The sequence below is a fragment of the Populus nigra genome, chromosome 14 (genome assembly GCF_951802175.1).
Source record: "Populus nigra chromosome 14, ddPopNigr1.1, whole genome shotgun sequence".
NCBI lineage: Eukaryota > Viridiplantae > Streptophyta > Magnoliopsida > Malpighiales > Salicaceae > Populus > Populus nigra.
The window spans coordinates 2,836,434-2,851,102 of record NC_084865.1 but is presented as its reverse complement, the minus strand read 5'-3'; the positions used below and the strand labels follow the sequence as shown (position 1 = coordinate 2,851,102).

Genomic DNA, 14,669 nt, shown 5'->3' with positions numbered 1-14,669 from the left:
TAATTTATTAGGTGAATACGTGAATGATAATTATTTTATATTGAAAGAGAATGAAAAAAAAGTGATATTTATATATAAAATAAATCCATGACCCAACCATCTATATTTAATTTGAGATAAAAGTGATGTCCATCCTTGCATGTAAAACTATCGTGTGCGTAGGTCTAATACGGACATGGAGGGAGATTCATGCATCTGTCCAAACACAAAAACCTCCCTAACAAAATAACACAAGAGTCTACGGTTTGGATGATAATCAGGCTCTCGTGCCTTTGTTTGTTTTCCCACAGATAGAGTCGGGTTTGGGTTTTAAGGCAGGAAAATAATGTAGTATTGACTTGCGGAATCTTGAGTGACTTGGAGAGCTAACGGATAGAAAATGTATAAAAGTTATGTTTTTGTTTTTTGGTAAGATAAAATTCCATTTTCCAAGTTTTAGGGGCCCTGTTGGATGTGTTGCTTTTCTAGATAGATATTCAACTTGGTGCGTGCGGTAAGGAGCTAAGGGCAGGTGATCAACAACACATCACGATCCTGGAATGGAAGACATGAAGACATTAACATTTGCATGATCCACGTTATCTTTCTCGAAGGTGTCCAAAATCTTTGTTAACATGGCTTGATTAGAGCTCATTTATTGACTTTTATTTTTGTGGCTGTCCTTGTTCTTATTCATGAATCCAAAGGAAGATTACCCTAATGACTTCGAAGAAAGAAACAACTAGGGCCGATAATGAATTACTTAATTTCTTAACAAAGAAATATTTTTTTAAAAAAAGAGAAATATATCATTTGAATTCAATGCCACATGTTTCCAGGAAACAGAGAAGAAGTTTAAAACTATTTTCGATAACGAATAAGCCATTTATTCAGGCCCACATAAATACTGATAACAATAATATCTCCACATAAATCTTACACTTCTATTTTTCAAAAATAAAATAAAAAAGAACCCATGGAATATTTATTTATTTAGGCCCGAATTAATGGATCCTTATACTATGAAATGACTCATGGCATTACTTGGGGTTGTAAGACGAACCATGCTATATATATATATATATATATATATATATATATATATATATATAGAGTTCTTGTTTAGAAAATTATTAAAATACCCATTTTTCTAATTTCGAAAAATATTATTTCAATCAAATGAAATGTGAGTAGATAATGCAGTGAACATAAATACATGATTGGACACCGTCAAAGATGAATCATTGATTTCATTCAAAAAAAGAAAAAGAAAAAGAAAAAGAAAAAAGAAAAGAAGATATACACGATCTTTTATTGGATGGTGAGGAGTATTTTTTTTAAGTTATCATGCATGGAGATTAATTATAATTTAAAATATTTAAAGGCATTTACTAAATCTCCATGAGTATTGTTTTTAAAATTTAAAGTTCAAAAAACAAAAAAGTACTTTCGATCAGATTAACTATTTAAAGTTTCTAAAACTATATATATATACATAAAACTTGACTTTGAATGGGAATTTAATTACATAAAGCATGCCTTCGAGCAATATATAATCATAACATATATTACATGTTCTTTGCAAGAGTCTATGAATCTCGATCGATCTAATCAAGTCAAACCAAGTTTCCGGGTTAGCTTCCACAGTCCAACCCTAATTCATCATCACCAACAACGTAGCTGCCTGGTTGGCTTGCTTGAGCAATATATATAGCACTGTTGAAATATTAGACTAACAGTACTGCTATGGTGGCCATCATTGAATCCATCGTCTTTGTTAATTAGGTTAAAAGAAATAGGCGACCTGACCTCTACGAAAAGACAAGAAAGAAAAAGTATACTGTGTGTAAATAAACTATCTAAGGTTCATGTATTTATATAATATATACGAACATAACAAAATTAAATTAATTATAATATTAAAGTTTTCAACTCTTAATACCAGCTTGCTAGATTTACGTTCACTTAGGATATTATGTTGTTATAGATTTAGGTTTTTTTTATAAAGCATTCAAAACACCGAATTAAAATTACTGCTCATCATATGACCATTTATATTTTTGTATTTTTATTTTTATAAATATAGATTTTCATCATCAAAAGAATAAACAACTTCTAAAATTCCATTGATTGAATAATTCAAAAAGATATGTTATTGCATCTTAAATTATTTTTGTAACATGCAATAATTAATGATGGAGTTGATTTTTTATTAATAAAAAACTAAAAGAGAAGGAAAAGTTTCTATATCTCTCATCATAAAATATTATTCACTATAATAGTATTTTTTCTATTTATTTCTAAACTACGTTGTTTTTTTTTATTTTCAATTTCAATTTCATCATTCAAAGCTAGGTTTATTGGAAATTGAACTTTTATAATTTTTTTCAATTTAATTTTAATGAGATTATTCCAAGCCCATGATTTGAGTCGTGAATTTGATAGGTTAACTCGATTAACTCAAGTTTTTTTTTTCAAATTGATTTTTTTTTCAATTTCACCCTTTAACATTGTATTGATTAGAAATTAGGCTTCATGATTTGTATTAGTTTACTTTCGATAAAGTTATCTCCGTCTCATAACTTGGTTCACAGGTTTGACAAGTTAACTCTAATTAACTCGAGTCATTTTTTTGTGTCATTTTTTAATCAATATTTTTTTTTCAATTTCATCTTTCAACACTAAGTTAATTAAGAATTAAGTTTTATAATTTGTTTTAAATTTCTTCTTATTGGGTTATCCTAATCTCATGACCTGAATTGTGGATTTGACACGTTGACTCAAATTATTCTTTAGTTCATTTTTTAATTGATTTTTTTTCTATTTCATCTTTCAACATTGTATATTTTTTAAAATTGAGTTTCATAATTTGTTTTAATTTGTTTTCTATGGTGTTATCATGGTCTCATGACTCGATATGCGGATTGACAAAGTAACTTGAGTTGTCTTAAATTGATTCAATATGTTATCGTCTCAATGTGTACATAAAAAATCTCATCTTAAATATTTATTCTGAGTCAAACTAAAATCGATTCAATATGCAATCGGTTATCCGAGTTGTTTTTGGACTTGTCAAAGAGACTAATTCATAATAGATTAATCCTCGTACAATTTAAATTTTTTTCTACTAGAAAAAACATTAGAACTCTTAGATATATTTTTACATTAAAAAAAATAATTTGACCCATAGTATAACGTGAGCCAATGATATAATAACTTAATATTTTGAATAAGAGACAATTAAAAATAAAATGCAAGAGAATATTTTTGAAATAAAGAGAATAATAATTTTTTTAAATGGAACATATAAAATTATTTAGCTCATTGAATGACTTGGTTCATGAAAAATATTTATATTTAGCTCATTGAATGACTTGGTTCATGAAAAATAGTGGTGAGTAGGCTGGCCTGTAAAATCTCTTTATAAATAACGGTACTGGACAATTTTAATTTACAAACCAATAATTACAATTTCATTAACATTAACAAAAAAAAAAAATTGAAAGAGAAAGGGAATTTAGTAAATTTTAATTTACAAAATACTTTTCTAGCTTCAATTTCATCTTTTAACATTAAGTTTATTGGAGATTGAGCTTTCATGATTTTTTATTTATTTATTTTTAATGAAGTTATTTGAGGCTCATGACTCGAATCACAAGTTTGACGAGTTAACTTAGTTGATTTGAGTTTTTTTTTTCATTTTCATCATTTAATATTGGGTTGATTAAGAATCAGATTTTATGATTTTGTCTTGATTTGCTTTCTATAAGGTTATCCCCGTCTAATGACTTTAGTCACAAGTTTGACCGGTTAATCTTGGTTGGCTCAAGTCATTTTTTGTGTTCTTTTTTAATCGATTTTTTTTTTAATTTCATCTTTCAACACTAGGTTGATTGAGAATTTGGCTTTGTAATTTGTTTTAGTTTACTTTTTATTGTGTTATTTCTATCATATGACCTAAGTTGTGAGTTTGGTAGGTTAATCTAGAATGACTCGGGTTATTTTTGTAGGGCCTTTTTTTATTGATTTTTTTCTTCAATTTCATTTTTAATATTGGGTTTATTGGAAATTGAGCTTCGTAATTTATTTTAATTTTATTTTTATAGGGTTATCATAATCTCATGATTCAGTATGCAGATTAGCAGGTTAATCCGGATTGAACAAAATCGATCTAATATGTTGTCATCTCAATATTCACAAAAAAATCTCGTTTGAAATATTTATTTTGAGTCAAATTATATTTTTATCTGTTATTGGGGTTGTTTTTAGACCCGTTAAAAAAACCAAGTCACATCAAATTAGTTTCCATATGTTTTTCTTTCATTGGCAAATCTTAAACTTGTTTTAAATTAAAAAAAATAAAAAAGTAATCTAACAAGCGGCGTAACACAAGCGAAGAATCTAATTTATTTAAATGAATACTCCATGAAAGCATATTCTTCAGTGAACTAGCAGTGAGGGTGGTCGTGCAGTGGCATTAATGGCCACCTTCATTCCCATTTGACATTGGTTAAGTGGCCAACTGCATATGAAGTAATTAGCTCCAAACTGAAGTTGGATTTTATCATCTCCTGACCTATAAAACACTGACGAGTCTGAGACTGAGCAATCATCATCATCTTTTTTCTCCACCGCAACGACGGTGGCGTCTTCAGTATCATACTTGAATTCTGCTATATATATATATAGCCACAAAAATAAATAACAAATATATTGGTGTATGAAAAAGCGTTAAGAGCATCAAAAAGTCTCAAAGTCTGCACTAAATTAGTTTTTTATGTAAAAACAGACATGGATACAATTATGCTTAAGATTGAATTTGGAAACACGTGTGAATCACATTCCTTTAAAATTTAATTTTTTTTACTAAATTTAATTATATTTTTATATTTTCATATCGTTTTTATTTGCCAATATTAAAAATAAAAAAATATTATTTTAATAAATTTTTAAATAAAAAATATTTTAAATTATAAACACTATCACATCCATGTCTCCAGCATAAAATTTCTTCCCTCCAGTCCACGATTCCGGGTAACCATCCAGAGTCCAGCCCAAATTATCTCCAACAATGTAGGTGACTGGTCCCTTGCTCGAGCAATATAGCATTGTTGAAATGTTAGGCTCAACAGTGTAGCTATGGTGGCGATGATTGCCATTCATCTTGTTTGTTACTCAGGAGTGGAAAAGAACAGTATATTGTTTAATTTATGGTCCATATATATATATATATGTGTATATATATATATATATATGTGTATATATATATGTGTATGTATGTATGTATACACAAACAGGAAAACACCAATACAAAGATATATGGAAAGAAAATTTAATTACAGTTATAATATCAATTATTTCCATTTCTCACACAAAAATATAGAGCAAGCATATCGAAATTTTCCTAATACTATATATTACAAGAGATTTTACCTACTAGGACTCATCCAATTTGAATACCCAATAAAGATCGATCATCATCTTCTGATTACTTCGTATTAACAATTACATGTATCGCATAATTTTTTATGCAATTATTTTTATTAATAGCAATTGTTAAGATTTTATGAGATTTTCTCTAATTTAAAAATCATAATGATAGCTATATTCTATATTAATTCTTAATAAGAATTCATTTTTTTAGAAGGATTTAGGCTTATAATTGGCATGATATATACAAATAGTTATACATTAATGTTGTTCAAGGAATAAGGTAACTTAACACCTAAAACAGGTGAATTAAGTGTATTGCTAATTTTAACAATTAATGCAAATTTCTCTTAATAAATACAATAACCAACAATATAATTAAAGTACTTAAAGTAAAGAGATAATAGAAAGAATTTGCAAACTCATTTTCAACATAGTTTAATAAACCTATATCTACATCTCAAGTACCAAACCATACTTGAATATTTCTTTCATCAGTTTAAGTTTAAGAGTACAATATTTATTTGATAAATCCATACTAAGTTTTTACACTGCTTGAAGAAACTCTTTTAAGACCTTTTCCGCTTGAAAATATGTCATCTTCAAGATTTTTCGTGTGGTGAAATTTCTTTACCAATACTAAAAGTTTATATCTAACTTTCAAAAGTTTACAAGAATGATTTTGTTTTTAAAAAAACTCTCTTACTAAAGTGGATAATATAATTGAAGTTATAATATTTCCATAACTCACTAGGTAACATTTATAGGATTTAAAGGTGTTTAAGTATAGTGAAAATGTGATTGAATATTTTTATATTAAAATATAAAGATTTAATAGCAAAATTAGAGTATGATTAATGATTAATGATTTTAAAGTTGTTTTGCTCTTAGAATAACTTGTATATGATACATGTTCGGATTTTGTACCTAACTCTGCAATTATACAAGCTACACATATATTTATAACAAAAACTAGTTGTTTATAGTTGATATTATTGCTCTGACAGCTAAAATAGTAGACCGGTTTAGATTGGTCAAGCAATTTGTCGACTTGTTCTTATAAAATTCTTAGGTATTCATCACTGATGAATAAGTAATCAACCAATTCATTTAGTAACACTAAACGATCGACCGGTTCATGCATTATTCTTGATTTATCATATTAACTTAGATAAAATCTTAGAACCATCTATTTTAAATTTTATTATAAGTCTTTTAATGTATGCAGAGTAAAGTGTGTAAGATCATTTTAATTGTGCTATCAAGTAAGATATAAAAATTTATATTTAAACACTAAAATAAATATTTATTCCAAATCTTCACTTTGCTTCCTTCTTAGACTTCCTAATTGATTTTACACACTTGATAGATAAATTAGGAAGTCTAAGAAGTTTTAAAGTTTATTCTTGACCAATCATATTATTAATTTATTTTTCATTTTATTTTTATCATTAAAATATATAAAAACATGAATGTGTGACATTAAAGGTCAACGATAATATAAATATATATATATGAAAGAAAAATTCAATTACAATTATAATATCAAATATTTCCATTCCTCAAAAAAATATATAAAAAATATTTCAAAACTTTCCTAATAATATTACTGAGATTTTACCTGCTACAATAATGACTCATTCAACTTGTAAACCCAACTTAAATCTTACTGAAACTATTTATTTGGGCTGGCCAGTACTCAGGTTCAAATTGAGATGCTATGGGCCCAAGTCTTCTGTTTGGTCCAATGTCACTACTTCTTTGACCCTGTAAGTTGTAAGGTAACCATCTTGAAAACCCAGGAGTGGAGCCGAAATTTGAAACCCAACAGAAATTCAAAAATCTGTCATAAAAAACACAACAGCCAATTGAGAAATCAATAACCCATGAATCGACTTCATCTATGGTGATAATGGAATGGCAAGACATGGGTTGGTCAAGCAAATCATTGGCAGTGCTGGTGGTGGCGGCATCTTTTTCACTGACTCTTCACCATTTGCAAAACTCTTGGATTTATGCGTCAAACTCAGGTCCTCTAGGGATGCTCGTAGCGTACATGGACGTCTTATCCAAACCCCATTTTGCGAAGAAGTTTTTATACAGAATAGGCTTATTGATGTTTATGGAAAATGTGGTTATTTGGATTATGCACGCAAAGTGTTTGATAGAATGTCTGAAAGAAATGTTTTTAGTTATAATTCCATTATTAGTACTTTAATGAGATGGGGTTTTGTTGATGAGAGTGCATGGTTGTTTTCATTAATGCCTGAGAAGGATCAGTGCTCGTGGAATTCAATGATTGCTGGGTTTGCGCAGCATGATCGGTTTGAAGAAGCTTTGGATTGGTTTGTTCGGATGCATAGGGATGATTTTGTGCTGAATGATTATTCCTTTGGTAGTGGTCTTAGTGCATGTTCGAGGTTAAAGGACTTGAAATTGGGTGCTCAAATTCATGGTTTGATATCAAAATCGAAGTACTCCTTGGATGTTTTTATGGGGTCTGGTCTTATTGATTTTTATTCAAAATGTGGGTTAGTGGGTTGTGCCCGAACGGTTTTTGACGGGATGGAGGAGAAGAATGTTGTTTCCTGGAACTGCTTGATTACTTGTTATGAACAAAACGGTCCTGCAAATGAAGCTCTGGAAGCTTTTGGAAGGATGACAGAGCATGGGTTCAAACCAGATGAGGTTACGCTGGCTAGTGTCGTCAGTGCTTGTGCAACTTTGGCGGCATTCAAAGAGGGTGTGCAAATTCATGCCCGTGTGGTGAAATCTGATAAATTTAGGAATGATCTTATCTTGGGCAATGCATTGGTTGATATGTATGCAAAGTGTGGTAGAGTTAATGAAGCAAGATGTGTTTTTGATAGGATGCCTGTTAGGAATGCGGTGTCTGAAACCACCATGGTCAGTGGGTATGCAAAGTCAGCAAGTGTGAAAGCCGCAAGATCAATGTTTGCTACAATAAAGCAGAAGGATATAGTTTCTTGGAATGCACTTATTGCGGGATACACACAGAATGGGGAGAATGAAGAGGCACTGGGACTCTTTCGAATGCTAAAGAGGGAATCTGTTTGTCCGACCCACTACACCTTTGGGAACCTGCTGAATGCCTGTGCAAATCTTGCTGATCTGGAGCTTGGCAGGCAGGCACACAGTCATGTTGTTAAGCATGGATTTAGGTTCCAGTTTGGTGAAGAGCCTGATATTTTTGTGGGAAATTCTCTCATAGACATGTATATGAAATGTGGATCTGTTGAAGAGGGACTTCGGGTTTTTGAAAACATGGTGGAAAAGGATCATGTATCATGGAACACCATGATAATAGGGTATGCACAAAATGGCTACGGAATGGAGGCCCTTGAACTATTTCAGAAAATGCTGGAATCTGGAGAGAAACCAGACCACGTTACAATGATTGGTACTCTATGTGCTTGTAGCCACGCAGGGCTTGTTGAAGAGGGACGGCGTTACTTTTTCTCAATGACTAAGGAACATGGTTTGCTACCAGTGAAGGACCATTATACATGTATGGTTGATTTACTAGGCCGAGCTGGTTGCCTTGAGGAAGCAAAGGATTTGATAGAGTCAATGCCCAAGCAGCCTGATGCTGTTGTCTGGAGCTCTTTGCTTAGTGCTTGTAAAGTTCATCGCAACATTACTCTAGGGAAGTACGTGGCAGAGAAGATTTTTGAAATTGACCCTACAAGCTCTGGACCTTATGTTCTTCTTGCAAATATGTATTCTGAGCTTGGCAGATGGGGTGATGCTGTAAGTGTAAGAAAACTGATGAGGCGTCGTGGAGTAGTTAAACAGCCTGGTTGTAGCTGGATTGACATACAGAGCAATGTGCATGTTTTTATGGTGAAAGACAAAAGGCATCCTCAGAAGAAGGAAATCTATTCAATCTTGAAACTTCTTACAAAGCACATGAGGCAAGCTGGATATGTCCCTGATGCCAGTGATCATGAGGCTTACGAGGAACCAAGCGAATTAGAATCAAGCTCTTGTTTCCATATCGAAATGCAAGCAGAGGCTGCTGTCATGTAATTTTTTCGGAATATTATATTTAAACACTCATTCTGTTACCAAAGCATGATCGATTTTATGGTTCAGTAGCACGAATAAAATTTCTCTATTATGTTGTCCTTGAAAATGATATTCTTAATACAAGCCCGCAAACTTCTACAAGGGTAGGTTTCTTTTCATTTCTTTTCTTTTTTGCTATACAAATGATCTATATGGCATGCATCTTTCAAAAGATCGGATCCCTCTGGATTGGAAGCAGTGCCAATGTTTTATCAAGCGAGTTCTTAATGAAAAACTACCCGCAGCTCAAGGAGAACTACTTGCCAGCACAAACAAAACCATTTCATGACAGGTCAAACCAACTATCTAGGTCTTATATTTTGATAGACAAGGAAACATATTTAAACTCATTTTGATCTCCTTGAAGATTCTTTTAGTTTGATGAAGCCCATTTGATATCCCCACTTGGAAACCAGTGACCAAAATAGTTTGGTGAAATTCAGAACACATGCAGGGATTTAAAACCTGTTACCAACATACAAGTTGAACTAGTTCCATCAAAAGATTGGGTTTGGTTTCAAGGTAGTTTTCATGGTTACAGTTAGAAAAAAAAAACAATACTTTTAGTTGATGTAGATTTTAAAATATATATTTTAAAAGATATATATACTTAAAACTATTGTGAAATAGATTTTTATCTGTAAAATAAATAAAAGATAAATCTTCATAAATAAAAACTAGTCTATTTTAATTTTTACAAATCAATATTTAAAATAAAATTATATATAAAATTCATGATAAAAAATAAAAATTATTTAGCTAACTAAATGATTTTTTTTTTGTGTTGATCGGAAAAAAAACACAAGTCTCGACAATACAAAACTGTCTCCTCAGAAATTGTAGACTTGAGGGAATGAAGTGTAGATTTACGTGCCCATTAAACAATAAAAATGGAATAAAAGATTGCCTCTTATTGCCAATATCAAATTTAATCCCTACTCTTTTAATTTTATCTTTTGCAGCAATTCAAAACTTTCCAATGCAACGATGGAAGATGTCCACGGTTGAGCATTCAATACCCCACATGGAAACTTTAAAGCAAAATGAAGTGTAGAAACATGTAGCTAGGGAGAAAAGCATCCAAGTGTTATACTGACATCTTGAGAAGTGGAACATGAATCAGAATAATGAATAAAAATTATTTAATTTAAATTGTAAATATGTTGATATTAAAAATAAATTAAAAATTATTTAAAAAAATAATATTTATCATTATCTCAAATATCCTATATTCCCAGCAACTAGTGGATAACAATGATGAAAGAATAAGATTCTAAGGGAGCACACAAATTTACAAAAAAGCTAGCATACACCACCTTTATATATTGTTTCCTTTATATATTGTTTCGAAATAGAAAGGAATTTTTTTTAAAATTATTTTTCAAATAAAATTATTTTTATATCTTTATTTTATTTTATTTTTTAGATTATTTTGATGCAGTAATATAATTAAAAAATAATTTTTTTAAAATAAAAAAAATATTATTCTAATATATTTTTAAACAAAAAAATATTTTTTAAAAAACCTAATCAAAACTTTATTCCGTCACAAAACCAACACAAAAGCTGGAACCGAAAGAAAATTGGTTAATTCAACAAGCATGTCTACTCGTCTGCTTTCTTATCTGTATCATGTCTGCCTTTCATCTCCCTCCATCAATCTCTCACGAGCTTCTCCACATCGAATCTGTCTATATTGTTATCACTTATCAACCTTCATGCCAATACCTCGTGCAGGTCTGGCACTCTAGCTAACTTTCCTCTTACATATTGTAAAATAGCAACCAGTCTATGAACAAAACAATTCCAATTGGCAAAAGGGTCTAATCCGTAAGGAAAATGGCAATGGAAATGGGCCAACCCGATCGACAAACATTTCGATTTACATAACCTTCATGGTTATTCCAATGGACACAAGGGTCTAATACGTTGGGAAAATTTATCAATCCACTAAACAGAAGAAAGACTATGGAACTATGACAGCAGACAGACAACACTCTCACACAAGCAACGGCTTCTCCTTAAGTTTGCAATTATTCCATTACACGCCTGGGTTCAATACGATGTGAACTATTCAATGACATCATTTTTTTTTTGTATTTTGTTTTTAGCTATCACTGTGCTCAAAGAAAGTAAAAGAACAGGAAATAATGGCAGAATAAGACAGAGACGACTCATGATGATGATACAATTTGTTCTTTATTATTTTGATATTAATTTCTTTGGCTGCTATCTTTAGTAAATTCCAAAAACATGTGAAATGTCTTGTTAACACTCGTGAGAGGGAGAGGGAGATAGAGAGAGAAAGAGATTCAGCAGAATCATCAAACAAATGAACCCTTGAAACTGCTGATGCTAGGACAGTATCTTAACCTAAGAATAACATAAGAAATAAACCTGTAAACCAAGATGAAACATACCATGATCACCACATTCCTCCACTTACCATCCTCTCCATATCCTTCTTCTCTAAGCAAATCTTCTGCACTAACCATGCATTTCCCAAACATGTACTCCAAGCACTTCCCTGAATTTGAGAACTCATTTATCAAAAACCCTTCAAATGGATACTTAAACAGCGATATATAGTGCATAAAAATCCAATAATTTGGCATTCCATGCTTCGATATGAAGTAGCCAGAGAACAAGAAGAATGATCCCATCACCCCTGAAATCACCGAATTTCCAACGATGAAGTTAGGTACTAGAGCACTGAAGCATACCACAACCGAGTTCGCTGTGTAGAGAATTAACCAGATTAACAACAAGAAATGCATGAATGCCATGAAATTTGGGTTCAGTCCCACTAGCCAATATAGTGGAATTGTGAATAGTATGGCAAGGATGAGTAGAAATGGCAAGTAAACTAGTCCATTGGCAATGGCATACGATGAGACTCTATAGCTCCCACAAGATGTCTCCTTCATAAGAATCTCCCTTTCTTGCAAGAAGATCGGTAGAGCTTCTGTTGTGCAAGATAACAAGAAAGTCAGTATAAAAGCAAATAGTCCTACCCTTTCTTCTGCTCCAGTCAAATCATCTTTAAGGTTGTAGAAGATAGAACCCAAAACAAGTCCAGAAATCAGCATTTGAATCGTTCGGCATGCAAAAAGCTCCTTGGTTCTGAAAATGTTCTTGGAGAACCTATGAGTGAGAATCAAAGTTTCTTGCAACCTTGAGTTAGCAAAACCAAGAGGAAAATCAAACCCAAAATCGATACTTTCCTCATCTACCACTTTAGATTGCTGAAAGAGTTGTTGAAGAGTGAACTTGCCACTTCTACTCTCGCCAGCTTCTACTTTCTTCTGCCGAGATTTTGTTGTAGATGATGATAGCAGTTGTGGTTGAGTTTCTTGCTGCAAAACTTTCCTTTGTTGTTGAACGGTGTCAATTGACTCTAAAGCAAATTCAACAACATTGGCATGAAGAGGAAGCTGCATTCCCATTGTCCTCAAATTAACACCAAGCTGATCCACCGTGCCATGATGCAAGACTGATCCATTAGCCATCAGAAGTACTGAATTGAACAACTTCACAATCCGAAACCCGGGTTGATGAATGCTTAGTATTATAGTTCGGCCCCTTGTCTCTGCCATGAGCTTGAGCATATCAATAATCTGCAAAGCAGAAGTGCTATCAAGACCTGAAGTTGGTTCATCAAGAATTAGCACTTCAGGATCATGAATGACATCAACTCCTATCGACACACGACGCCTTTCTCCGCCGGATATCCCACGAACCCGGTCGTCACCAACTCGAGTCATGGCTACGTGATCCAAGCCTAACTCATGCATTAAGAACTTAACCTCAGAGCTCAGTTGATCTTGAGGAAGCCTTAGACGTAGCTTGGCGCTAAACATGAGTGTTTCTTCAACTGTAAGGAGAGGAAAGAGGGTGTCTTTTTGGGTGACATAGCCTGAAGCCTTCTTGAACTGAGCTTTGTTAATAGGGTTTTGGTTGACAAAAATGGAACCACTTTGTGGGGTGAGTTTCCCAGCTAGGACTTCAAGTAAGGATGATTTACCTGCTCCACTTGGACCAACAATAGCAAGGATTTCCCATGGCTTTGCTTTGCAATAAACATCTTTCAAGACATGCCTGGCTCCAAGGCTTGCTTCTTCAAGATTTGTCACTTGTTGTTTCGGTTCTTGATTTATTTCTTGCTTTTTGGTGAAGATTTTAAAAGGGTGCTCTCTTTTTTTGGTGGAGATTTTGTAGGTGATCCCTATTGCTTCAATCTCCCAGCCTTGTTTCTTCATTGCACTCTTTTGCTCCATTATTCTGGTTTGGTTTCTCAAGACCGCACCAGCTAATAAGTACGTACGGCTATTCTTTTTTTCTTTATTCTTTTTTCCCGTAGAACAATGGAAGGGTGCAGTGACAATTGCAACCTAGAATTTGTTAAACGCTTCACGTGAAATTGTTCTTGATATTTCTTTGTATTTATATATTTTCTTATGGAAGATTAATTGGATAGCTCACGTGTTCTGCTACTTGTAATCTTATAGTTTCTCGTTGTATAGTTTTGGTCTTTAATTTGCACTCTGATAATTTGTATTTTTATTTGGGTTATTAATTAAAAAAGAAATTAAAAGAGTTCAGTCTTTCAGTAAAATGATCAACGGGTTGATCAACTTTTCACTAATGAAAACAAGGGTTAATTAAGAGCTCATATCACAAGTTAATTATCTTTTATCTTTAAATATAAATTAAGTTCTTAATCTATCTTTCTAGAAACATTATATTAGGCCAAACTATCATAATTAATTACATAATTTATGTACAAATTAATTATACCCTTACAAACTAATTAACTAGACAAATAGAAAGCATTCATGTGCAAAAAATCACACAACTAATTTTAACAGTTTAAATAGAAAATCTTGACAGAATGATAGGTTAGGAATTTAATGTATATTTAGAGATAAAATTAGCTTAGTTTAATATATAACAATATATTAAAAAATTGCTCTATTATACGAGGATAAATTAAAATTGTTAAACTAGAAAAGAAAATAAGATATATTTGTTTTGCTTACGAATCACGAGTTTTATTTCAAGAATAATCAGCTAGGGAGCCTTAGTAAACTATATCTAATAGTATTAATTGAAAACTATATGCATTTTTTCTTGTAGGTTTTGGAACTGCAGAAAACAATTGGCTAGGTTTC

At 31.8% G+C, this 14,669-nt stretch overlaps 2 protein-coding genes across 2 annotated transcripts; one reads left to right on the top strand and one right to left on the bottom strand.

Moving 5' to 3' along the window:
- Positions 1-7,185: 7,185 nt before the first annotated feature.
- Positions 7,186-9,565, top strand: LOC133672812 (pentatricopeptide repeat-containing protein At2g13600). Its single transcript, XM_062093346.1, has one exon. The coding sequence runs from the start codon at positions 7,327-7,329 to the stop codon at positions 9,457-9,459; it is 2,133 nt and encodes a 710-aa protein (XP_061949330.1). The 5' UTR covers positions 7,186-7,326; the 3' UTR covers positions 9,460-9,565.
- Positions 9,566-11,681: 2,116 nt separating this feature from the next.
- LOC133673435 (ABC transporter G family member 5-like) lies at positions 11,682-13,933 on the bottom strand. Its single transcript, XM_062094234.1, has one exon. The coding sequence runs from the start codon at positions 13,773-13,775 to the stop codon at positions 11,823-11,825; it is 1,953 nt and encodes a 650-aa protein (XP_061950218.1). The 5' UTR covers positions 13,776-13,933; the 3' UTR covers positions 11,682-11,822.
- Positions 13,934-14,669: the final 736 nt, after the last annotated feature.